The sequence below is a fragment of the Aythya marila genome (assembly GCF_965140915.1).
Source record: "Aythya marila genome assembly, chromosome: 11".
NCBI classification, from domain to species: Eukaryota; Metazoa; Chordata; class Aves; order Anseriformes; family Anatidae; genus Aythya; species Aythya marila.
In genome coordinates, this window is record NC_139052.1 from 8,017,531 (window position 1) to 8,042,240 (window position 24,710).

Here is a 24,710-nt window from a genome sequence, read left to right on the forward strand (position 1 = left end):
CCAGAAGTCATTTTGCCACTGGCACCCTGTAGACTCAGCCCTGTGAGACTAGAGGTTTCCCTCAGAAAGGAAAACAAGTGGGTCAGCGATGGCGCAGAGCATCCCTGGAGATGCATCTTATCTGAATTTGTCAAGAGACAAAGCTGCCATCATTTGTCTGCCAACGCTTCATCTGCCCCTCGTGTCCCTCCCAGCACTGCCCCCCGAGGCTCCTGCCCACGTCCCCATTCCCACGAGCCAGTGCGTGGCCAGCACGTGTCACAGCCGCCTGCGCCGGGGAGCAGAGGGTGGCCAGCTGCCGTGTGCCAAGGAACAAGGCTGCAGCCCTCCCTGTTTGAGCTTTTAATGAAAAATGACTGCACTGATCCTACAAGGGCAAAAGCTGTAAACAAGATGCCGCACATAAACAATCTGTCTGAAGAACCAGACAGCTTTTGGCATCATGAACTCGCTTTATGTAGCAGAATTGGCGGAGCTCCCCTGGGCAGACATCTCAGCCAGATCCTCCGCCGTCTTCCCTCCTGCTGATCAGAGCCTGCCCCCTCCCTCAGCGATAATGCTGACAGCACTGCGACCCGGGACAGACAAAAGGATGCCAGAATCACGGTTGCTCAGATGACTTTGAATAAAACTTTTGCAATCAGTGCCTCAAGCCATTCTGTTACAGCTCAGGATGTCAGTGTCAGCTGAGGTAAAAAGGGATGCAGACAAAAGGTAGTTTGCAGTCAGACAGCGGCCAAGTCACAGACTCTCCTCGGCAGCCTTCCTGGGGGCCTGAACCCGGTGACAGCCTGCGGGGGGCTTCGTGCCCCCAGCACTGCCCGGGCCTTGCGGCCGGGAGAAACCAGCACTGGGCCATGGGGCTCACTGTGCTGCCACCTCAGGCACCAGCACCGTTGCGCTGAAGGTCAAGACAAAAATATTCCAGCCCCCAGCTATGGAGGAAGATTGCAATCTGAACGCAAGGAAAGAAGAAATCACGGGGTATGGCAGGAAGAAAACCTCCACAGCAAGGCTAACATCAGCGGGCGGCGCGGCTGCACCTTGCGCCTGCCTTCCCAGGCGGGCTGCGGGAGCGCCTGCGCTTTGTGAGGTGGGTCGATGGGATGGCACCCGCCAGGAGGGTTTGTCACATCCCTGTTCATTAAAGAACGGGGATGAAAACAACGAGACAGCGGCTGTCTGAAAATGACTTGCCAGAGCTGGCACTGTACATCAATTTCATCCCTGGAGGTCTTTAAAAGACGTTTAGATGTAGAGCTTAGGGATATGGTTTAGTGGGGACTGTTAGCGTTAGGTCAGAGGTTGGACTCGATGATCTTGAGGTCTCTTCCAACCTAGAAATTCTGTGATTCTGTGATCAGTCGTTTTGGCTTGATTTCACGAGTACTGGTCAAATGCACAGTTCCAAAAATATTTTGGGGATATTCACATTGCTGCTGCCTTTCTCCCTTTCTCCCTGCGGCCGTTAGCCGTTAACCGTTAGCCCTCGGCCGTTAACCGTTACCGCCGGCCGCCAGGCAGACCGAGGGTGAGGTGAGGCCGAGCCCCGCCCCCCGCCGGGCAGCCCCGCCCCGCCCCGCCCCGCCCCGCCCCTCCGCCTCCGTCACCGGCCCCACGGGTCCCGCGAGAGCTCGCTGCCCGCCCTCCCCTTTCCCTTCGCTTGCCCACTTCCGCCCTCTTCGCGACGTCTCGCGAGACCCCGCGCCCGTTTCCCTGCTGCGCGGCGGCGACTCTCGCGAGCGGCAGGCGGCCGGGCGGGGCGGGGCGCGGCGGGGCGGGGCGGGGCGCGGCGTAGTCTCGCGAGAGCTGCGCGGCCCCGCCCGGGCCCGCTCCCCCCCCGGCGCCGCGCTCCCCCCGCCGCGCTAATATGGTCGCCGGCGATGGACCCTGCCAGGACAGGTCAGTGCGGCGCCCACACGGCCGGGGCCGGCCTCGCCTCCGCCCTCCGCACCGGCGGCACGGGCCCGAGCGCGGGGCTGCGCGGCTGCTCGGCTCCTCGGCCGGGCCTCCCCCTGGCTCCCTGTGTCAGGCCGGGCTGCGGCAGCGCTGCCTCAGGCCTGCGGCGGGCCGGGGGCGGCAGCGCCGGGCCCCGCACCCCCCCCCTTCTCCCCCCCACCTCCCGTTGCCCGCCGCCACCATCTTGGGCCCCGCGGTGCTGCTCGCGGGGCCGGGGCCTGGCGGCGGGGCCCGTTTGGTGCCCGGCCTCTGCCGAGACAAAGGGGCGGCGGCGGCGGGGCCGGCGCTGGGTGCTGGGTGCCGGTGCCCCCCGGAGCAGCCCGGCCCCGGCCCGGCCGCAGCCTCTCTCCCCTGCCCCGCGTTGCGGCTCCTCCCGCTCTCGCTGTTCGCAGCCCAAGGGGCTCGGAGGAGCGGCAGCGCTGCGGGCCCTTCGGCTCACTGCCGGTTGAACGAGCCCCAGCCCCTCTGTGAGCCCCCGGCCTTCTCCAGGAGGCGTTTTTCTCCTCACTTAACGTCTGCCAGGAGGTTTATTTCGGGCTCTTGCTCGCCTGTCATTAGCCAAGCGCTTAATGATTTATGCTTTGTAGTGTATCTGGCTCTTATCTAGGCTGGTAAGGTGCGTTTGTTCTGTCCTGTAGATGGTAAACTGAGACAATAAAGGTCAGACGTGCATGTAGGCTTCTGACTATGCTGATGACTTGCATGACCTGTACGTACCTAGTAATATTAAAATTCCTGTTAGTCACATCTCCATCATTAGATGTCTTAATCCACTCGGAAGCTTTTCCATTCATGATTTACTTACAGTCCAAGAGGAACAATTGTTTTGGAAAAACTAGAAATAAAAATCTGGCCTTCTGTCAGTTATCACACCTTCCATTCTTTCGTATCTGCAACTTTTTTTTTTTTTTTTTTTTTTTTCAGGAAGCCCTTACCAGCCCGTAATTGAAGCATTAACAAACTATCCACAAAAGAGGTTCTACAATGTCTCGAAGCTTGGAGGCTCCAAGTATGGTAATGATGACTTTTAACAGTTGGCAATTAGAACAGTACCAGTAATAAACATGCACCACTTACTGCTGTAAAACGTTAGGAGATGCAATCGTGAATATGTGGGCTCTTAATAGGTATAGTTGAATGCTTATAATTTTATACTCTATTACTGCCTTGTGAAGCTGATTAATAGCTTAGGGCAGGGGGGATAATATTTCATGCAGCTTTTTTTCATCGAGGGAGAAAGTGCAGCAGGTATCACCAGAGTCTTACTCTAATACTACAGATCCAAATAATTTATCTTTTGTTAAAAAGTACTGAAGTAACTTGAGAACTGGAGTGTAGTGCTTCCAAAAACCTTTTTTTTTAATTACACCTTTGTCCTGTTTGTTGGTGTGCTAATTTCAGCTTAACAGTATCTTCAGATAGTGGATAACTGTGTTTACTGGAATGTAGCTTTTACTGCAGTTGCTGCCGAAGGATGAGTTCTGGTGGTGTACAAACAAATGCTTAGTCTCAGCATGTCATTAGTATGCTATGTGTCACTAAGTGATATGTGCCAAAAAAGGTTTTTATTGGGCGTCTGTCTGGTTGCCTCCTAAAAAATAGAAAGCATTTGTGTGTGTGATGGGGGGACGGTTAGAACTGCAGATGGGGAGAGCTATAGATCACTGTCAGCTGGAATAGGTTTTAATCTTGCAGATAATCAAAGCTTACTTTCGTTATTTTCTTAAGCTTTCATGTTAAACTCATAAAATACTTAAACAAATAATATATTATTAGAGTTATTTGGGATTTTTTTTCACTTTTACTTTTTTTTTTTTAAATCTGTGTTCCTTAACTAAAAAATTACCAGTGGATATTTCATTTTAAACCTGTATTTGACAGCAGTAATTACTTGCCTGTCCTTAAAAGGGAATAGATGGGAGCTTTTTCCAGGGCAACAATGGCTGCTGCAAATTTTGTGCAACAGCTTTGTGCTCTTGCAAATTCCGACTAATGTAATGCTGCAGTTAATCTTTCAGATAAGCACGTGAGAAGGAGGTAGAATGCTTCTGTTCATGGCTTTGTCTGAGAAGCAGCAGTAGTGTGGTAGCAACAAAGCCAGTCAGTTCTGCTCTAGTTTTTCTGAGCGTCCTTGTGGCTGGAGTGAGAATTTAAACAGAAGATACTGCTTTCTGTCTGGATGAGTGAGTAAAGCTTGGAGCAGTACTGAAAGTAGTTGGAGAAATGTAGAGAAGTAATGTAAACAGAATAGGATAAGAAGGCCTTTCTCTTCCAATGGAGGCTGATGTGCAGGAGGTGGAGGCTTCACATTAATTGCATATTGAAAGCATTTAAGTGCAGTGTGGGACAACAACTAATAAGGAATCCATTATCTGGAATTGTTCATTGCATTTATTGCTAGAACATTCATTTTGGCTATTGCTTGTTTGTTCTCTGCCTTGGGGCTTCTGACTATAATCTGACAATAAGTTAATCAGATTTCTAATGTAAATGTTAATTGAATTATTTGTCAATTTGTAAGAAAAATCCGATTTTTCTAGTGTTGAAAACATGAATGAGTTACGGGTAAAATGGTTGCTATGAAGACCTCAGGATGATGTAGGACAGGAGGGACATTGGAGATCTAGGCCCATATCCCTGCTGGCACTAGTGCTAACTGGGAGAGCCTTTCTCACTTGAGCTCCACCAATGTGTGAGGATGGAGATTCCACTGCCTCTCTTGACCCTGTGCTTTGCCACCCTCCCTGTCACATCATCTTCACTGTATCCTATCACAGTATCCATTCCTGCACCTTCTGACTTTTTTGTGCTTTCAGTGGGCACATCTCAGAGACTTCTCCTCCTCTGCAGTTCCTGTTAGGCTGTAGAAGACAACAGTTGGTTTGCTTTGCTTTCTCCTCTCAGAGTGAGCAAACCAGGTCTCTTACCTGCTCCTGTGTGACAGGAGCTGCAGCTCCATAACAGCCCTAGGAGGCTCTTCTCTGGCTATGCTTGGGGATGTGGCAGATCTCAACAAAGCAGAGGCCCAAAGCTGCACACGGCTTTGCAGATAGGACCTTACTGCTGTCTGGTGGGGAGAAGTAATCCCTCCATGGCTGCTACCTGGCCCAACATGCAGTTAGCTCTTACTGCTGCAAGGGCGCCTTGTTTATTGTTTGCAATCCAGGCAAAAGCAAAAGAGTTTGGTTCTGGTTATTTGGCTTTTAAGTGAAGTGGTGGCATTACAGCTGCTTCAGAGTAGGTTTGGTGACACTTCTATATTATTTTGATTGACTTGTCTAATTAGACAACAGTAGATGCATGATGAGAACAGTCAGCAAATCCTGTACTGATAGTCCAGAAGTTTGTCCGCAAGTTAGGTTGAGACCACCAAATCTTAACTCTCTTGACTAAAACTTGAACTTAACTGTTTAACCCTCTTCTTCCAACTATTTAATATTTCTCACTGTTACCAAGTCATTTGTTTCCTTGAATTATACTGAGAAATATGGTATCTGGAGGAAAATGTGAATTCATCTTTTTTGTTGTTTGTGGGGAATAGTGACACATGCTTTTTTTCTACTTCTGCTTTTTTCATTTCCATTTCCAGTTCCCTGGACTTCACCATGCTAGAAAGCTGTTTCTTTCAATACCTTAATCCAGATCATAAACAAAGTAACTGAATAGTGAAATGTTAGCTGTAATGTTTTATGAAATATTTTTATGGCACGTGTGAGGATGGTTTCTGTTCTTTATATCACTGTTTATCAAAGACAAAGAAAATGATGTGACATTAGTTGCTTTTGGCTTGATGTCTCAAGTAATGATGAAATTTACAGGTTGGAAATATTTTTGGCATATTCTCATTGCTGTTGCCTGTCACCCATTCTGTTTGGTAATCCCAGCTCTAGATGCCTTGCATGCATCTCCTGCTGGCATAGCATACCTCTTAAGTGTCAGTGACTTAACACAGTGCAGTCAAGACATTGGTATCTTCTGTTCAAATTCTGTATGGTAATTCCTCTTCTGCAACGTACACACTCTGCAGTTCGCCTTTCCACATCTTACAACGAAGATCAAACCCAAAAGCAACTGGACAATTGGGTTCCCATAGCTCTCATTCTTCTAATCCCTAGCAAACTGGACCTCTTTAGAAATGTGAAACTGTAACTTAGCAAAACACAGAAGCTTAAGGCTGTTGCACTAACTAAGTCACTTTGCCTACCCTAGATGTTCTGCCTTATTCTATACGAGTGTTGTTTGAATCCAGTATCCGTAATTGTGATGGCTTCTTAGTGAAAGAAACAGATGCTATGAACATTTTAGACTGGAAGACAAAACAGAATAATGTTGAAGTGCCCTTCTGTCCTGCCAGAGTTGTTCTTCAAGATTTTACGTAAGTGGAGTGTGTGCTTACATGTGTGCATGAAATACTGTGAAATATCTGTGTAAGCTCACTGAGTTGTAGGTGTACTTCAGCTTGAAAATAGAAGTAGCAGTTAGCCTTTTGATACTGAAATAGCTCTTTCTAAATAGCTCATACGCTGCTGCTGCTGTTCAGCAGATATAACGTAATTGCATGTGATGGAAGAATAGGAGTCGTTCGTATGCTACCCTGGTTTTAGCACAGGTTGGTGAGGACGAAGCTGTTGGCCTACAAGGAACACTTTACAGGATAAGTGCCAAAACACAGATGGAAGTGACAGCATTTTGACTGTAGCCAGATGGCTGGCAGTTCATTGAAATACATAGTTTGTGCTTGAGACAACTGGAGATAACTATTGCTTGCTCCACAAGAATATGTAACCCAGTTCAAAGCATGAAAAATAGATATTTAATAAGTCTCTTAATATATTAACTTTATGTGATTTGAGTATGGCCAAGCTGAAAGGACAGTCCTTCAGCAACTTGCAAATATTAAGTGCAGGATGTCTTGGTGAATCATTATCTAAGTGTTTATGAAGAAGTGAGGAAATAAAAAAAATAAATAAATAAAAAATAATAATTTTATTAATTTTGTTTAGCAAGCAAAATTAAGAAGACTGATCTAGTACTGTGTTCTCCCTTCAGTTCTGTACTTCAGCTACTCTTACCTATGTAGTAACCAGGGTATCAGCTTCAATAAAATGCCGAGCTTCAGAAATGACAGGTTTTGTAAGAACATTAATACATGCTAACATATTAAAATGTATAGCGTGAGCATTGTTTGCAATACAAGATTTTATAAAGTAATAAGCATCTGAAAATTATGTACATCACATTTCAGAAGCTTAGCAGGACAAAAGAGCAAATATAATTATTTTCTTTAAGGTGTTCTTATACTTTCTGGTATGTTAACTTAAAGCATGCTGTTTGTTGTGAATTAGTACCAACTCCATTAAATTATAAAAATATTTGGACTTCTTTAAAACTTAGAGAATAGAAAAACAGGGTTATATTGTCTGAAACAGAACTCAAATAGGTAGATATAGACTTAGAAAGAAGTTTCTATATTTTAGAGCATTAATGTCTGATGTTACTGTACTACTTTGTTTTTTCTTCTCTAAGTGGAATTCCAGCAATGGTGGATTTTGCTGCCATGAGGGAAGCAGTGAGAAATGCTGGAGGAGATCCTGTGAAAGTCAATCCTGCCTGCCCAACTGATCTCACTGTTGACCATTCTCTGCAGATTGATTTCAGCAAATGGTAACACCGTATTTTTTTGAGGAAATACACGCTTCTATCTGATGCTGAGTTGTGGGTTTACTCTGGTCTTTGTATTGTCCCATCCCATTAAATCACTTGTTGTGTCTGGATCCCTGAAAGTAGACTTGATGGTAGCTGAAAGAGGACCAGATAAAAGTAGCAAAAATAATACTTTAGAAGAAGAAAGAGAATGGTTCTGAGGGGTTATAGATGGAGCTGACAGAATATAAATTCTGGGCAGGAGATTGCTGAAGTAAGCTAGGTCTGTCATGTTTTCCAGAAGATAATGCCTCAAAAATGAGGTAGAGTGTTTGTCATTTTTGCTTTGCACTGTTCTTACTGGTAAAACCTTTTGGTAGGTTAACATAATTGTAAGTCCCTTGTCGCAGCTCTGGAGGAACGGCTTTGCAGTCGGATATATTGAAGGACTGTAATTTCAGCTCGTAAGTTATGACTGTGACTTCATGTAGGTCTTGATTTTGCTACAGATGAAAAACGGTTGTATAGATTTAGGGAAAGAGTGTACTTGGAGTCTGGAAAAGTATTAGGACTAGAAAACCGTCAGCCTGGTTTTCTTCTGACACACACACTGATGTGATGAAAACAGCCTGGGGTTGCCTTGTGGTAGAAACATAATGCTGCAGAAAAGGAAAACCTGATTCAGTGTGTGCTGAAGTTCCCTTCTAGTACCCTCCAGCCCTAATCCCCCTTCATCATGGAGCCTTCCCAAAGGTGTGCAGAACCGTGAATTGTTTGTTCTTTGCTCCAGGCCTTTTCCCCTGAATTATTAGAATTCACAAACTGGGTATGGTTAATTTGGTTAATGTCTTAGGAGAGTGGAAAGCATGTTGCATATGCAGTGTCAGTCCTGTGGTCTGCCTCCTTGTGTCTGAAGAGAAAGTGAACTCAATTACATTTGGGCTAGCCTGAAATTATCAGCAAGACCAAGTACTGACAAGAGGTCTCAGTGTGCTGCTTTGTAATGATAAATCAGGTTTCTGTAGTTTCACTTCTGGAAAGCTTGCAGGAACTCAGCAGCTGCTGGCCTAAGATAAGAAACCCTTCCCTGCAGGTTGGTTTGTGCTGCTTTTTACAGCTTGTATCTCCTGCTGATCAGAGGCTCATGGACTAAGTTGGGATTTAGACAAGGTATCCTCTAAGGCCATGCAGTATTCTGCAGTTAGATAACTACCTATCTTTCTGTGTTAAAGCTGCAGAAAGCAGTGGCTTTACAAATCAATGGTTTCGTAAATAATAATATGTAAGAAGTCATCCATCTTTCACAGCTGGTTTCTTGACTCTCATGGGGAAACTGAGTATCCAATAAATAGTGGGTAGTGTGCCATATGGACTTCATTTTAAAAAAAAGCACGACTTTTGTCTTCTGACAGAGTTGATTAGAGCATAAAATGTATCTGAGCTTTTGAGAATTTGTATCAAAAAGCTTAATTAAATAGTAAGTTACATTTATTTACTTGAAAAAGCTTTGTCATCTTCCTTAATGGATTGTATGAAACATGTATAGTACTACTGTAGAATAAGAAACGTGCCAGTCCACTGCTTGCATGAGGCGCTGCCCACCCATTCCAAGTGTAATGCCCTAAGTTTAGCCTTTGCAACATGTTCTTTTTTTAAACATGATCTTTGATGAACGAATTGATGGAGTTACTTGTCTGGTGTTAATCTTTCAGGAAATTCATTGCAGTTCACTTAACTAGTATAGTGGGGTAATAACTAAGTGAGCTTAAGTGGTTAGGAACAAAACAAACCTCGTGTTTAAATGACTCTTCTATTTTATATTACAGTGCAATACAGAATACTCCAAATCCTGGAGGTGGTGAGTCACAGAAGCCGACGGCAAAGCTTTCTCCACTTAAAGTACAGCCTCGGAAGTTACCTTGCAGGGGTCAGACTGGCTGCAAGGGGCCATGTAGTGCTGGAGATTCAAGTCGCAGCTCAGGACAGTTCCCTGCGCAGATTGAAAACACGCCAATCCTCTGTCCTTTTCACCTTCAGCCGGTGCCTGAGTATGAAAACTTACTATTTTAATTACTTGCATCTTTCTGTGTTAGGTACTGCCAGGGACAGTTTAGAGAGACACGTCTTTCTAAACATACTTCTGTACTTCTAGTCACACATTCTGTAGACTGGTTCCAGCATCTAGAAGGTCTGATGTAGCAGGTTTCAGTTAGACTAATTAGACTAATTTAGACTAAATTTTTTAGAAGGATTTCAGTAAACAGTGCAGATGGCCATTTGTGTGACTCATGACTGTCATTTTAAATGACATTTTGAGACTTACCTCCTTTCCGTACAAGGACAATAAAGCACAGGAGCAATCCTGTGTAAGTTAGAAAGTAAATGTCAATGAAACATTGTTTCATGGCTCAAAGTAAATTTTCATTTCCCTATGGGAGCTTTGCAGGAGTTTTTGGCTCTCAGCCTACACATTACTTCTCTCTCTGTAGTCTCGCAGTCTTTCTGTCACTGAGTTGAAAGTCAGCATACATCCTGCCTTTGTGTAATGGCACAGAGGAACCTCATCTGTTTGTCTTTTCCAGATTTTCAATATTAACAGATCATTGTGTACTGTTCCATCTATGACAATTACATGTAATCATCCTTCTTTCAGCTGCCACCTCTTTTCTCTGATAGACTATTCAGATGTCTGTCACCTTGTGCCTGACAGGTGTAGAATTTAAAAGCTGATTGTCTTTGTTATTTTATAGATATGCAAATGTTCCTGCTCAGTGCAGGTGCAGTAACACAGAATTAGTGATGTTTTCAGCAATATTGATGTCTCTGGCAGGAAACCAGCAGTAGCATTTGTTAAGCTGAAGGTTGAATGATGACTGTCCCTAAGGGCTTTGCAAAACAATATACCTGCTGACCTTCTGACGCTGCAAAGAAGAAAGGAGGAAGCGTCATGATGTAAAATCAGCCTCTGGAGAACTGAGAATTTTTTTTTCCTTCCTGCTGTAAAACAAGTGTATTCCTTCTTTGTCCACCTTCTCAAAGCAGAGGTTATTGCTCTTAAGTTGTGGGTTATTCCATAATGGATAGCAGTATCTTAATATAACTTACAAAAGATAGTTCATGTTAAGAGACTGTACTAATGAGTAATCATGAACAAAAAGTAGTGCCATAGAGGAAAAATATATGGAGGATAGTTACAATGTCTTAACGTTCTACCCAGTTGCTAAAGGGCTAGTACTGAACATGGAGGGTGTTTTCCACATGAACTAGTGAACACCTTGATTCTTTACAATAGTTGAAATTTGATGTGTGCAACTCAGCAGAACATTAATTAGAGGAAAAAGATTCCTAATACTGTAGTATGTGCTGGGAATAGATCTTATTTTTTGAGATTAAATGCTTGAGGCAAACTACACCTAAAACTATATCTGTTCTCGGCACAGATTAAATCAGTTATTTTTGACTGTTTACAGACACTTTGCTGTAAGGAAGGAATTACCTTTGTTTTAATAAACCACTTCAAATTTTGCTGCAGGCTTAAACGAGTCTTTTGTCAAACAAGCAGAAATAACTTGTTCTTTTGTACTTTGAAATTATGGTAGTGCTTGTAAACTTACTGTCTTCCTAGGCCTGAGACAGTATTGAAGAATCAAGAGATGGAATTTGGCAGAAATAGAGAGAGACTTCAATTTTTTAAGGTATGTCTGTGAACTTCAAGGTTTGCGTGGTGTGTGTTTTGGTTGTTTTGAGATCTTGCTCTGTTCTCTGCTGGTGGTCAGGTTTAGATGATAAAAGAAATGTAGTAATTTGGAAATATCAGATGCTAATTAAATCTGAATTTAATATGTGAACAGAAAATTAGCTAATAATAGGTTTATGGCTTGAAATTTAAAATTGTTAGACTGCAGAGGTTCTAAACATAGGTGTCACTTAAAGGGGAGAAAATATTTCTAATTCTGATTTGAAAAAGTTCACTATTTGATTGGTCTCGCAAATGTGAAGGTAATGGACAAAGTAGATATTTATGAAGCATTAATCTTTTAATGTGTTTTAATGAGCTCTGTGCTGTAGATCTCAATGAGCTTTTGAATAAAAGTTTGCTTTATCCTGTTGAAAATCTTATTGCAGTTAAAGTGTTGAACAGAAGCTGGTATTGAGGCATTGCTACTCTCCAGCTAGGCAGCCGTGCTAGTAGGCATTGTGTTTAATACAAGTCTTCTGTGGCATCAGCATCTTTTTAGTCACGGATCTGCAGGATTGGTATTTGATCCTCATCCACTAATGTTGTTTATGAATTCAATGCAGTGATCCAAAAATCTTTTCATATAAGGAAACTAGGATATTTTTCAGAAAAGCTGCAAATTAGCTTGAATGTTATTGAAAAGGGGAAACTGCCAAGCTGAATTTTGTTACAAGTCTCTGTGGCAGTTTCTTTTATATCTAGCATGCTGAGTTTAAGTGTAGCAAGACACTTCTCTAAATTGCCTGTTCAGTATTATACACAGATGTAAATCCTGAACTGCAATCTGCTAAATATTAATGGTCAGGTTCTGTTGTCCAAATATTAGTCTTAGTTGTGCTTGAAAATTAGTTGCATCAACTGGAAGTCAAGACTTTTGCCCAAAGCCCTGTTTTGGGAAGGCAAGTATGAATTATTGATGCAGCCTTTAATAGGAATTGAATTAATCGATTCAATTGCTAATCGTTAAGGATATGTAGAATTCAGGGGGCTCATGTAACTCATTGACAACTGAGCCATTTATGTAATATAACAGTACTTGCTGTTTATCTGTTAGCTTTGTCATTTTAGTTGTTTAGTTCTAGTGAGAATTTAATAAGCCTTTGGAAAAAAAAAATCTTTCTCATTTTGTAAAAATCACAGTGGAGTTCAAAGGTTTTCAAGAATATTTCCATAATTCCACCGGAGACTGGAATGGCGCACCAAGTTAACTTGGAATATCTGTCAAGAGTTGTTTTTGAAGTTAAAGATTTCCTGTATCCAGATAGTGTGGTTGGCACAGATTCTCATACGACCATGGTAAATGGCTTGGGTATCTTGGGCTGGGGTAAGTATGCGAAGAGTAACTTGATAGCACTTTGAAAGTCATACTAAACGGTTTCCTACTGAATATTTCTGTCTCAAGCATGACAAATTGTCTTGAATTGTTCTTCAAAATGTTTCTTGTTTAATAGTAATCTCAGCTAATCTCATCAATAACTTGATGTAATTTAAAAAGAAAATAGCAAAAAAAAACTGTTGATACTGAAGTGCTTCTTGGACATGCAGTAAAAAAAATCTAGAGAAAGGTTTCCTTCCTCATGGGAAATAAATTTAGATGCAGAGGGTTTTGTATTAGGTTGTGAAGTCCAGGAACTTCAGCAGTAGTCTTGCTCAATGTCTTCCATGTACAAATATTTATTGGAAAATATCTGCATTTCTTGCTGTAGCCTTTAGGCTTAACAGGAAGAGCTTTATTAGATTTTTAGAACTTAAAAATATTTAGTCTGTTACTTAAACTGATGAAAATCAACATAATATTCACCTTACAGGTGTTGGGGGGATTGAAACAGAAGCAGTGATGCTGGGGATGCCAGTTACTCTAACTCTGCCAGAGGTGGTTGGGTGCGAACTGACAGGCACAGCCAGCCCACTTGCTACATCCATAGATATTGTTCTAAGCATTACAAAGGTAAGAGTTCAATGCCTTCTCAAAGCAAGTAAAATGTGTTGTGAGTTCCACCATGGGAGAGGTTGAGAAGAAAATAAAATGCTGGGAGGAGTATTTGTGGTATACCTTTAAACATTCCAGTGTTTTTTCTCTGTAGTGGCTTATTTCTAAGTCCTTAAAAAAAAAAAAGTCTGTGCAGAGGAACACAGAGAAGCCTTAATTCCCTTTTTTCTTCTATTTACAGCATGTAGGCTTCTTCCCTAGCTCAAACTTCTTCTGGATACATTTTTTCTTCTAAAATCCTACTAGACACAAGGCCAATCTATAGTTATAATCTGGTATGACTGAAGAATGTATTTTCTGAAGCCAGGGTTTTGCCAGGGTGGCGCAGACTATCCAGATTTAGTAAATGAAAAGCTAGTGTCAAAGCATTTAAGAACTTTGATTGCTTTGAAAATATATTCTGGCATAGTGCTTTGAGAAGCATCTGTATGTTCTTGACTAAGAAATATGAAGAAATCTGCTGCAAATGGAGGTGTGTGTAATCATGTCAAGTTCCAGTCTAGAGAACTTAGTATCTTAATGGGGTTTGGAGGTTGTTTGTTTGTTTTTTTTTTTTTGCATATGTGGGACTTTGTTTTATTTCAGGCAATCATGACTTGCTAATTGCATACTGTTGCAAGAAGTATTGCTTACATTATCTCTTGAGATAACAAATGTTGTTGTGTGTTCTTTTAAACAGCATCTTAGGCAAGCTGATGTTGCCGGAAAATTTGTTGAGTTCTTTGGGAGTGGTGTTTCCCAGCTGTCTGTAGCAGACCGAACCACAATAGCAAATATGTGTCCTGAATATGGTGCTATTCTGAGCTTTTTCCCTGTTGATAATGTGACATTGAAGCACTTAAAGCATACAGGTAAAGACGAAATTTCAGGTACTGGTTCATAGTAATAGTTTCAGATGTGTTAATGCACTTGCAGGAAGCTCCATACTTAGAACCCTGCAGAAGACCACTCTTTGTCTTGGATTTAACATACAAAATCCTGCCATACAATTACGATCCGTGTTGTGGGATATACTAGGATAAAATTTCTATCCTGTAGAATCTTATGGCTTATTTTGTCTCCATGTATTCCCCATATTTAAGTGAGGCTGTAACTTTTGCACATAGAACACTGGGGCACGGAAAACTGACTTGTCCTTGAGGTATGCATCCAGTCTGGTTCATTTATCTGATACCTAATTTATTAACATTGTGTTCTTTTTGCTGAACTATGCTTTTGACTTCCAGAATCCTTGTTTTTGAAAGCATGTGTAAACTTTAAAGTATAAGAAAATTCTCATTTATATTTTCAAGAATATATGGAACATAAAATGGCTTGGGTTGGAAGGGACATCTGTATATGGAATTAATCCCCTCACCACCTGTAGAATCCTTACGAAATCAACATCTAAAATACTTCTTAAGAAGTGAAACAGCAAAAAACCCACAACATGTTTCTGACTTTCACAGTGATTTTTTTCCTCTGAAAAGCATTATTTCAGTGACATTTGAAGCTAAGGTAGAAGGATGCCCATTCCTTATCAACCTAGAGCAAATGCAGAAAGCCACAGGGTAACAAGCAGCAAAAGCTTATTGACATTAGTAAGCCTCTCTGAAACTGAAGTCTGTTGTTTTTAAGTACTAGTTAGAACATCTTTAATACCAAATATGCTTTGTCTGGTCAGCATAGATCAAACAAAACAGATTTTCTAGTCATCGTCAGTAATATGGAATATTATTGACTAAACACGTGATCTGTCTAAAGTCTCAGTAGGGGAAGAAATTAATGAACTTAAGGGAAAAATCTGTAAGTGTAGAGCTACAATTGCTAGTGTCAAGACAGCTTATTTTGTTCCTTGATCTAAGAGGGAAAGTTAAATTAATTTGAAAACAAAGAACAAACAAAATGTGTTTTAATTCGTATGTCATTCTTGATAGCTCCTAGCTGGTGTGATACAGAAGTGGCGTGCCTTGGAAAAAGGACTACTTTGGATGTTCAGGGATAATTTTAGATTGAAACAGTCTCAATTTCTGAGAGCTGTGTTTTGTTTTTATTTATTTGACTTTCTCATGTTTGTATTTACTAAGGTTTTGACAAGGCCAAGCTTGAAGTCATGGAAGCATATCTTAAAGCTGTGAAGTTATTTAGAAATGATGAGAGTTCTTCCAGAGAACCTGAGTATTCCCAGGTACGCTTGAAATGACTTGTTGTCTATTCGTTTGTTTCTCTAACAAGTAACAGCGGCTGATTTATGTATCTCCTGCTGTAACTTGTATTGGTTTAATGAAGTTGCATTTAACTCACAATTCTAAACAGGGCATGTTTGCAAAATTTGGGTGGGGGTAGGAGAATGGGGAAATGATGTTCATTCCAATGAAGAGGTATGTATTTTAATTCCTGTCACACCCAAGTAACTGTGCAAGTCAGGGATGGTAGAAAGTTAGGGGATAATGTTTAAAGCAGTTTGAAGAAGAACCTTTTAAGGTTTGGCTAGACAACATGTTTTTACCCCCAAAAGGTTGGACCAGATGATCTCAGAGGTTCCTTCTAACCTGGGCTATGATTTTGTGATTTCTATGATTTTGTGATTGATAGCCTTGTACAGTGAACCATCTTGAAAATGGAAGGCTAGAGTTTTAATGTCTCAGAACACTGGTATTTTAAACAAAACATGTCCTGGGTGTCTCAAAGGAGTGTATTAAATAATGTGGAGCTGGGATTGATTAATGCATGCTTCTTTTCTTTCTTTTTCAGATAGTGCAAATTAGTTTAAGTTCTATAATTCCGTATGTCAGTGGCCCCAAGAGATCCCAAGATAGAGTGGCTGTTAATAACATGAAAAGTGACTTCCAAGCCTGCTTAAATGAAAAGGTTTGTACGACAGATGTACTCTTCGAAAGGTACTATAATCCACACAAGTAAATGTTGTTTACTACTTGCACACCTACTGAGCCCTAGTTATTACTATGTGAACAGATAATCTAAAGATATTATTTTCTTGCTTGACAAACATCCCCAGGGTAGAAGCTGGTAAATTGTAGGCATGTTCATCACGAACATAATATTCAAAAATCCTTATTTTCATGATTTATACCATACAGAGGGAAACTTTAGTAATGAATAGTGTAAGCCGGGGAAATGTTTTAATTTCTGTTTTTTTTAAAGAGCTGCATTTTACTTAATTTCCTAAACAGAATTACAAGAGGAAGAAGTCCATCTTGTGTTAAAGGAGATGCAGAAGGACTTAGAAGATTTGAAGCTACCTAGTGGTCTAGGTTTTAAAATTCTGTTTCATCCACCTTAACTTAGCATGGAACTTTTTGCTTGCAGCGTAATTTGACGTCAGAGGAAGTTATTTCACTCTTAAATTGGTATTTTTGGTTTGCAGTAAGCATAAGCATCTAAGAATGTAGATAATACAGAAATGCATGGTCACTTTTAATATTGCTCATTCAAGTTAAGGGCTAGCAACGAAATTTGATCAGAAACATTTCCACTTAAAAGTTCCATCAAAATTCTTTGGCTTTAGCATTTCTGGCTTGTAATGAGGTATATAAAATGGAATCATCAGTTGTGGTGGGGAGAGAAATCAGAACAGATTATGGATGACGGTGCTGCAGAGCAGGAGAAGCTAGTTTGCATTTAGTTATCCTTTTCAAATTAGTCTTAAGTAGGCATCTAATTCAGAAACAAGCATTATATCAAATGAGATATATTCTTAATATACTCCCTAAGAAACTTAAGGAACTGTTCTTTTGTGTGTAGCAAGAAATATGTGGCATCAACCATCCTTTGACTGGCATTTGTTCACAATTGTTGAAAAGTTAATGTATCTACAAAGAAAGGATAAGACTGTTATATGTATGGCAAGTGAGGTGTGTGAACTGATCCAAAATCTGCGTAAGGGTTCCTAATGGGACAGCTGATTATTAGTCTGAAATGGGTGTTCACTTGGTCAGGCTGTAATGTCATAATTAATATATAATATTTGCTAACATATTTTTGTTATCTAGACTGGTGTTAAAGGGTTTCAGATTGCAGTTGAGAAACAGAATGACATTGTACCTGTTCAGTATGAAGGAAATGAATACAAGCTATCTCACGGCTGCATTGTCATTGCTGCAGTAATCAGCTGTACCAATAATTGCAATCCATCTGTCATGCTTGCTGCAGGTATGTTGTCTGGTAGCAACCTGATCTTAATGTTGTGCCCATGTTTACATAGCCTTTACCTTCATTTTCGTAGGTTTTCTGTAATGACTTGAAGGTTTCAAATGGTACACTTCTAGCCTTAAAATTCTACGTTCAAGAGGTTAGATAATGCGAGATTTTCTTCAGTAGTATGATCTCAAAATTTGTCATAAAGTAGTTGTAATAATAGTAATTCAAAAATATTTCTATTTGGTAGCATTTCAACAGGTAACCAGGTTTAGTGCTACCTTCAGGCAGATGCCCATTTTGACACAAGTTGGTGCAGAAGGTGGGCTTTGTCATAGATAGTAATAGCTTGAACTGCATGCTTAGCAGCAGAGTCTGGAAGGTAAATCCAGTTTGCTGAACAATTGCTCTGTGCCTTAACAGTTAGGTACTATGTGTTATGTCTTTATAAGATGCATGTAATTTTCCTGGAACGGTTACATCTTCTCAGACCTTGCTTTGTTTCCTTTAAGATCCCTTGTGGCTAAGGCAAGTTTCACTTTGAAGCTGTGTGACCTTTATCAGTAGAAGAGTGCTGTACTGATGGCCATCTAGAACATGAGAAATATTTTTGTTATAGAAGAGAAAATGGACATCTACAGAGCAGGAATGAGAGCTAAAACCTGAATGATATTGTTACAAATAAAGTAACTTTATTCAGACAAGTAGTTACTTTAATAAATGAGAGGTCCCCATGGCCTTTTTTATGCTTGGTTTAAATAAGCTAGCATTGTGTAAATGTTATTTTAAGGGGTATGCAAAACATAAACTGTCTGGTTTTTTTTGTTTTTTTTTTTTTTTTTTGTCTTGTAGGACTTCTGGCCAAAAAAGCTGTTGAAGCTGGCCTAGTGGTAAAGCCCTACATAAGAACAAGTTTATCACCAGGCAGTGGAATGGTTACGCATTACCTCAGTTCAAGTGGAGTATTACCATACCTCAGTAAGCTTGGGTATGTTTTGATTCCTGTTCCATTTGTAATTTCAGAGAAATAGTTCACATGGGTTCTTGTACAGGTTGATAACCATGCTTGCTAGTCACTTTGGGATGGCTAAGTCTTAAGCTTGCTAGTCTGTCATTTTAGCTATGTGTTTATTTAGGGTTGTTTCACTCAATTTTATTCCCACCTTAGAATTGTGTAAAGTTTTACTGTAGCTGAGCTCTGACTTTCAGTAACAATCTACATATGTGTGAGTATCTTTCTCGGGATGTACTAGTTCGTGTATTTTGAAAGTGGAAGCTGGATGTATATTCTTCAGGGCAGTCTGTTAATATTCAGCCTGAATTGGCCTTTTCATACTTTCGTGGGGTGTTTAGCATGCTTTTGGTTACTTGGTAGAAATAATAGTTAGATTAGGTTCATATTTCTCTAATAGTGCCCAGCTGTGTGCTAAGAGGAACATAACTGCCTTTGCTTTGCCAGTATTTAAGGAACTGAAACCTTTTGAGGTATTTTATTTGATTAACCTTGATTGGTTACAAAAATTTTCTTGCGTCAATGAGATGCAATGTCTGCCATTAAATTCCTAAAATGCCTAATTAATAAAGGGGAAGAAAAATCCTCTTACGGACGACTAATAAAAAAAATGCTTTTTGCTAACAAACTGCTCTTAATGATTTAATGTACTTCTTGATTTTTTTTTTTTTATTGTAGGTTTGAGGTTGTCGGTTATGGGTGTTCAACCTGTGTTGGAAACACTGCTCCCCTTCCAGAAGCCATCAGGAATGCAATAAAACAGGTAGAGGTCCAAGGCTTGTTGAATACAGAACTTGTTACAGTGTTGAATGACTAAGAAATACAGGAATCTGTAAAGAAAACTTTGTTCTTGGTTTGGACTTAGTAATATTCTCAAGCCTCTGCATTTCAGAGGGAGACCATTGATTGGTGTGTAAAATAAATGTAACGTGGTCTTCATAGCATACAGATACAAACTGTAAGATAAATACATAGGAGCTAACCTTAGGAAGAATGTAATGTGAAAGGAGTTTTAGGAGTTATGTCCTGGATTGATTTGAACCAGCGGTGTCCAAATAGCTGCAGCACTTTTCTCCTGTGAAATAGAAGGAAGAGGTAACAAATTAGACAGGAGTTCACTGAAATGACTGGAGGACACATGAGAGTTGAGAAGAATCCTTTTGATGGTAGGAGGAAGAGAAGGGGTAGCACTGGAGAACAAAGTGCCTTTGTGTTGAAGAATTAGGATATTTTTTTGAAGTGGAATGCTAAAAGCACATCTTAGTCATCAAAAAAAATAACACAAGCTGTTGTAGTACTATGAAGTCCTGAAAAAGTTACATCTGGATCTGACTTTCAGGGTGATATAATTGCCTGTGGAGTGCTGTCTGGAACAAAGAACTTTGAAGGACGGCTCTGCGACTGTGTCCGTGCCAACTACCTTGCTTCTCCACCGCTAGTAGTTGCTTATGCTATTGCAGGCACTGTTAGAATAGACTTCGAGACTGAGCCTTTGGGTAAGTATTTCCATATGTCTCATATTTCTAATGCATATCTAGAAGAAGTTTCCTCCTGTGCATTTCAGCATAATACAACAGGATATTTGAAGAGAATGCACAGTTACATTTGATGTTGCTAGCAGCTAAAACAAAACATCCACTTAACTGTTTCTTAAATTCCTAAGATTTTTAAATTCTTCGTCTCTGAAGAGCTGAGTGTATGTACATATATGAATATAATGTGTATTAATAATCTAAGTATTTTGCTTCAAAATTGCTTTTCTGTTTAAAACCGTCCCCAGGCACTGGCTTTAATGGCAAAAGTATCTACCTACGAGATATTTGGCCCACCCGAAAAGAGCTACACACAGTGGAGGAAGAGTGTGTGATATCATCCATGTTTAAGGAACTGAAAGAAAAAATGGAGGTAAGAATGGTCTTTTGTTCTAAATAACTTAGAGGGCATTTCATTATAGTTTTATATTCCAGTTGAATGTGATTGGATTGTCAGTTATTTCTATTATGCTAAAGGAGGATTTGACTGATATGGTTACCTATATACTACAAGTTACCTTATTGATATTATTTCACATAACTTAAAAAAAAAAATAAATCACCGAAAGGTCTTTGCTTTCAGAATGCAAAAAGACTGTAGACAAATTCCTGTTCATTTTGGTTACTTTTATATAGAAGGGAAACAAACGATGGAATTCACTGGAAGCGCCTGAGTCAGCTTTATTTCCCTGGGATTTGAAATCTACTTATATCAGATGTCCTTCCTTTTTCGATAAACTTGTAAGTACATTGGATCTACCCACCAGACTATATGCATTAGATTTAAGTAAGGGAATAGCTGTTCCAGTAAAGCTTTGATGTGTAAGTATCAAATTTGATCATCGCTAATACTTGTCTTCTAAATATTGTTTGTATGTTTGGAATGAGGGGAGCCTGTGCTTTCTCTTCATATGTTGCAGATGCCTGTTATTTCTAAAAGGCTCTTAGAATTAAAATGGGAGTTATCCATCTTGTTCAGTTCCCCCTCATCACATTTCCCCCTTCTCTTTTAGGCCAAAGAACCAGTTTCACCACAAGCAATTGAAAATGCCCATGTCTTGTTGTATTTGGGAGATTCTGTAACTACAGATCACATATCCCCTGCTGGAAGCATTGCAAGGAGTAGTGCTGCTGCGAAGTATCTGACCAACAAAGGGTATGTTTTTTCATATTAAACAGCTCTGATTATATCAGAGGATTGCTTTACAAGTCAAATAACTGATCATCATTGTTGCTTGTCAATATAAATACCTATCTGCATCAAGCGGAGATTGTACATGGTTAAGCAAAATAGTAATTGCTGCTGGGATTTATAAGTAATCACTTATCTCGTGGTCCTGTCTAGCGTTATATCAAACAACTGAGACCTACTGCAAGAGCTCCTTGTTATAACTGTTGAGGTAACACCTGCTGCCAAATACAGGTCAAAGCAAAAATTACTTCTTAATTTACAAAGTGTGATCTTATGTGAATGTGAGGTTAGAGACTACTCCTGTTATCAGCCTCAGGAAGAGTCGGATAGATGTGCAGAACAGATCAGAAGTTCGAGAAGCATGTATCATTTGAGAAAGTGAAGCCTTGTCTTAGAAATGTAAATTTGGTGCTTTAGCTTATTTCTGCATCAAACAGCATCTTGCAGTGGTAGTACTGGGTGCCTTTCATCTCTTCTGAAATTCTGAAGAGTCCATGTAATGATATCTATTCAGTGTCGCAACTCCACTGAGTATTTTGGAAATTGTTTTGTACTATATTGCGAAGATATATTATTAGTATCAGTGGAGCATGACAAAATAGTACCCTGTGGTGTGGACTCTGTTTTTAACTTGTATTCAGTCTGAATGAGTAGTATTAAAAGAGAATGGATGTTTGCTCCTAAGATGGTGGTTTGATTTAAGAGTAAAGCTGTCATTCTGGTGCAATATTTATTGCTAAACATGCTGTTAGAGGTGAGAGGATAAGTAACCATGCTTTTTGTAAGATAACTCCTGTTTTAAATACCATAATGTTTGTAACACTTGATAATGAAGTTACAGAAAATGCATTTAAAATTTCAGCTTTCATGTAACAATGATTTGCATGTTCATTATATTATTATAATAGTATCATAATTATAATAAAATTAAAACAATTGCATTTGTCAGATAAATAGGTCTTTACCTCTTGTGCTGATAACTTAATGTTTTTGAGATGTTGTGATACTTAAAATCTTAATATCGTTCTAAATAAGGTAATCTTTGAAATGACTGATTCCCTTTTAAATGTTTTTATTGTAGACTCACACCTCGTGAATTCAACTCTTATGGAGCTCGAAGAGGTAATGATGCTGTGATGACAAGAGGTACCTTTGCAAATATCAAGCTTCTGAATAAGTTCATAGGAAAACCAGCTCCTAAAACAATTCATTTTCCATCTGGACAAACGGTAAAAATATTTGTTTTTATAGATACTTTAAAAAATGTGATACGAATTTAGAACTCACTCAAATTATTTCATTTTGTTATTCCACAGCTAGATGTGTTTGAAGCAGCAGAGTTGTACCAGAAAGAAGGCATTCCTGTAATTATTTTAGCAGGAAAGAAGTATGGACTAGGTAGCTCAAGAGACTGGGCGGCAAAAGGACCTTTTCTACTGGTACTGCTGGTTGTTTTTTGACAGCTGTGTTTTTTGGTGTTTTTTTGGTACCTTAAAAGAAAAAATAGCTTTGGGTATAAATTTGTTTAGAAACTGTCTCCAACCTCAAATATAATGCCACATTTTGTTTGTAAAAATGTAAGTAATTTCTTTGCTAGAACTTTTGTAGAAGATCCTTTGTGGAAGAGTGACTGGTCAGAGGAGTAAATCTGAATTTCATAAACATGTAGCTTACAAACATGTAACTTAGCATCCTAGACTCCAGACATTGAGGTAGAATATTTATCTAGTGTTGGACTCTGTTTGGTTTCTATAGGGATTTTACCATCTAGCTATTATAGACTAATTCCTTGTAATATTCGTAATATATTCGGAGTTAGTCATTCTTGCACAAGTCTGGAGTAATAGAAGCAACTACATTGCATGTGGGACTTTCTCCCTGATAACTACAGCATCGTCACTTTATTCTAAAACTGTTTCATACTGTATAGGCCTGCTCCAGCTTATTTGCTTTTGGCTAGCTATAAAGCTAAAAGATGTTACCTACATACAGGACTCGTACAAAGCACTCTTCTTCACCTTGTATTGCAAGATTTTTTACATAAATTATTTTGAAGCTTGCTTTTGTATTTAACTTTAACTCACTACTGTACTGAAATACTAAATTTTGTGTGTTTTTGCAGGGTGTTAAAGCTGTCCTGGCTGAAAGCTACGAGAAGGTCCATAAAAGCCAATTGATTGGAATAGGCATAGCTCCACTTCAGTTTCTTCCTGGGGAAAATCCAAATACTTTGGGTCTCACTGGCAGAGAGCAGTTTTCTATATTGTTCCCTCCAGAGCTGTTGCCTGGAATGACTTTGGATATTAAGGTATTTCTGCAGTATTTTTTCAATTAATTTCTTACTGAACGTGCTCATGATTAATTACTTTCTGTGCTTTCAGTCCTGATGATTGGAGCAGGAAAGAGTATTTGATCTTTGAAAGTAAACTGATACTCTGGCCTAAAGTTTGACCTAGTTATTGAAGTTTACCGAAGTACATATAAACATATTAGGTAACAAGCCTTCCTTCTATGCACTCCTTATGTAGCCTGAAATCCTTGATTTTTAATTTTTTTAGCATTGCTTTCCCCCTTTATGGGCACTTTGTTAGGGTAGAATTGAGTCTTAGCTCATTCAGGTTCTTTGAAAGACAAGAGTGAAACTATTTGAGGAGGATTCAGCTTTCCATCCTGTGTAAAGGATCTTTATGGTAAATATAATCTGTCATTTTAAGGAAGTGGCTCTTTGTTGTTATGGGTAGTGTAGTAACAATATATAGCATGTCCCCAACTGGATGGAATCTGCTAGAGTAAGCTTTGTTCTATTCCCAGAAGTCTCTGTTCTGCAGTGACAGATAATCAAATTGAATTTGCTTGTGTTAGACAAACCTTGGGGTTAGAATACTAAGAATAAGCAAGGGGAGGTGAAAGGAAAACTCTTGATTGTGGTCTCTTTGTTTTTATTTTGAAGACAAGCACTGGAAAAGTGTTCAGCGTGATTGCCTTGTTTGAAAACGACGTGGAGATAACTTTATACAAATATGGTGGAAGTCTAAACTTTGTGGCTCGAAGATTCTTATAGTAACTACTGACTCTATGGGTACCTTGCATTAACTGGTAATCCTGAAAATGCCTTGTGTGAACCCAGGAATCTGTACTGTGGAACTGCAAACAGTCCTAGTGTGCTCAAAGTTACTTCGTCCATGGATGTAAAAGATTGTGAATCATTGTAACTGCAACAAGATCCTTCCTGATTTTAAATAATATTCTAATGGTGCTATTAAACATTGCTAAAATCAACATGTGTGTTGTGGCAGAGAGCTGTAAGTATGGAGGGGATGTTTTATGAGACCATTTTGTAAATAAACTACACGAAATCCGAAACTGATTGTGCTGAAGATTATTATGTAAGTTTTTCTGCAGTTGTTTCCACTTAGTTTTTGCACCTGTAAATCTGTGTACTGCTGTTTGTTGGTTTAAGGGTAGCAGATGGTATGAAATGGTAAAGGCCAGACGTTTTTTGGCAT

General features: G+C 39.8%; 1 protein-coding gene across 2 annotated transcripts; it reads left to right on the forward strand.

Annotated features, from left to right (window-relative positions):
- The first annotated feature begins 1,778 nt into the window (after positions 1-1,778).
- Positions 1,779-24,291, forward strand: IREB2 (iron responsive element binding protein 2). Of its 2 annotated transcripts, none has more exons than XM_082769194.1 (22): positions 1,779-1,902; positions 2,884-2,973; positions 6,169-6,334; positions 7,486-7,623; positions 9,429-9,650; positions 11,228-11,297; positions 12,482-12,665; positions 13,150-13,289; positions 14,011-14,182; positions 15,398-15,498; positions 16,065-16,181; positions 17,324-17,483; positions 18,321-18,456; positions 19,159-19,243; positions 19,820-19,976; positions 20,261-20,385; positions 20,649-20,753; positions 21,026-21,168; positions 22,286-22,433; positions 22,521-22,643; positions 23,327-23,512; positions 23,586-23,794. In XM_082769194.1, exons 1-22 carry the CDS (start codon positions 1,884-1,886, stop codon positions 23,589-23,591), a joined length of 2,793 nt encoding a protein of 930 aa, XP_082625320.1. In that variant the 5' UTR covers positions 1,779-1,883; the 3' UTR covers positions 23,592-23,794. The 2 variants fall into 2 exon arrangements, with proteins under 2 accessions (XP_082625320.1, XP_082625319.1); XM_082769193.1 differs by lacking the exon at positions 23,586-23,794 and adding an exon at positions 24,155-24,291 and having other exon boundaries at positions 1,780-1,902.
- Positions 24,292-24,710: the final 419 nt, after the last annotated feature.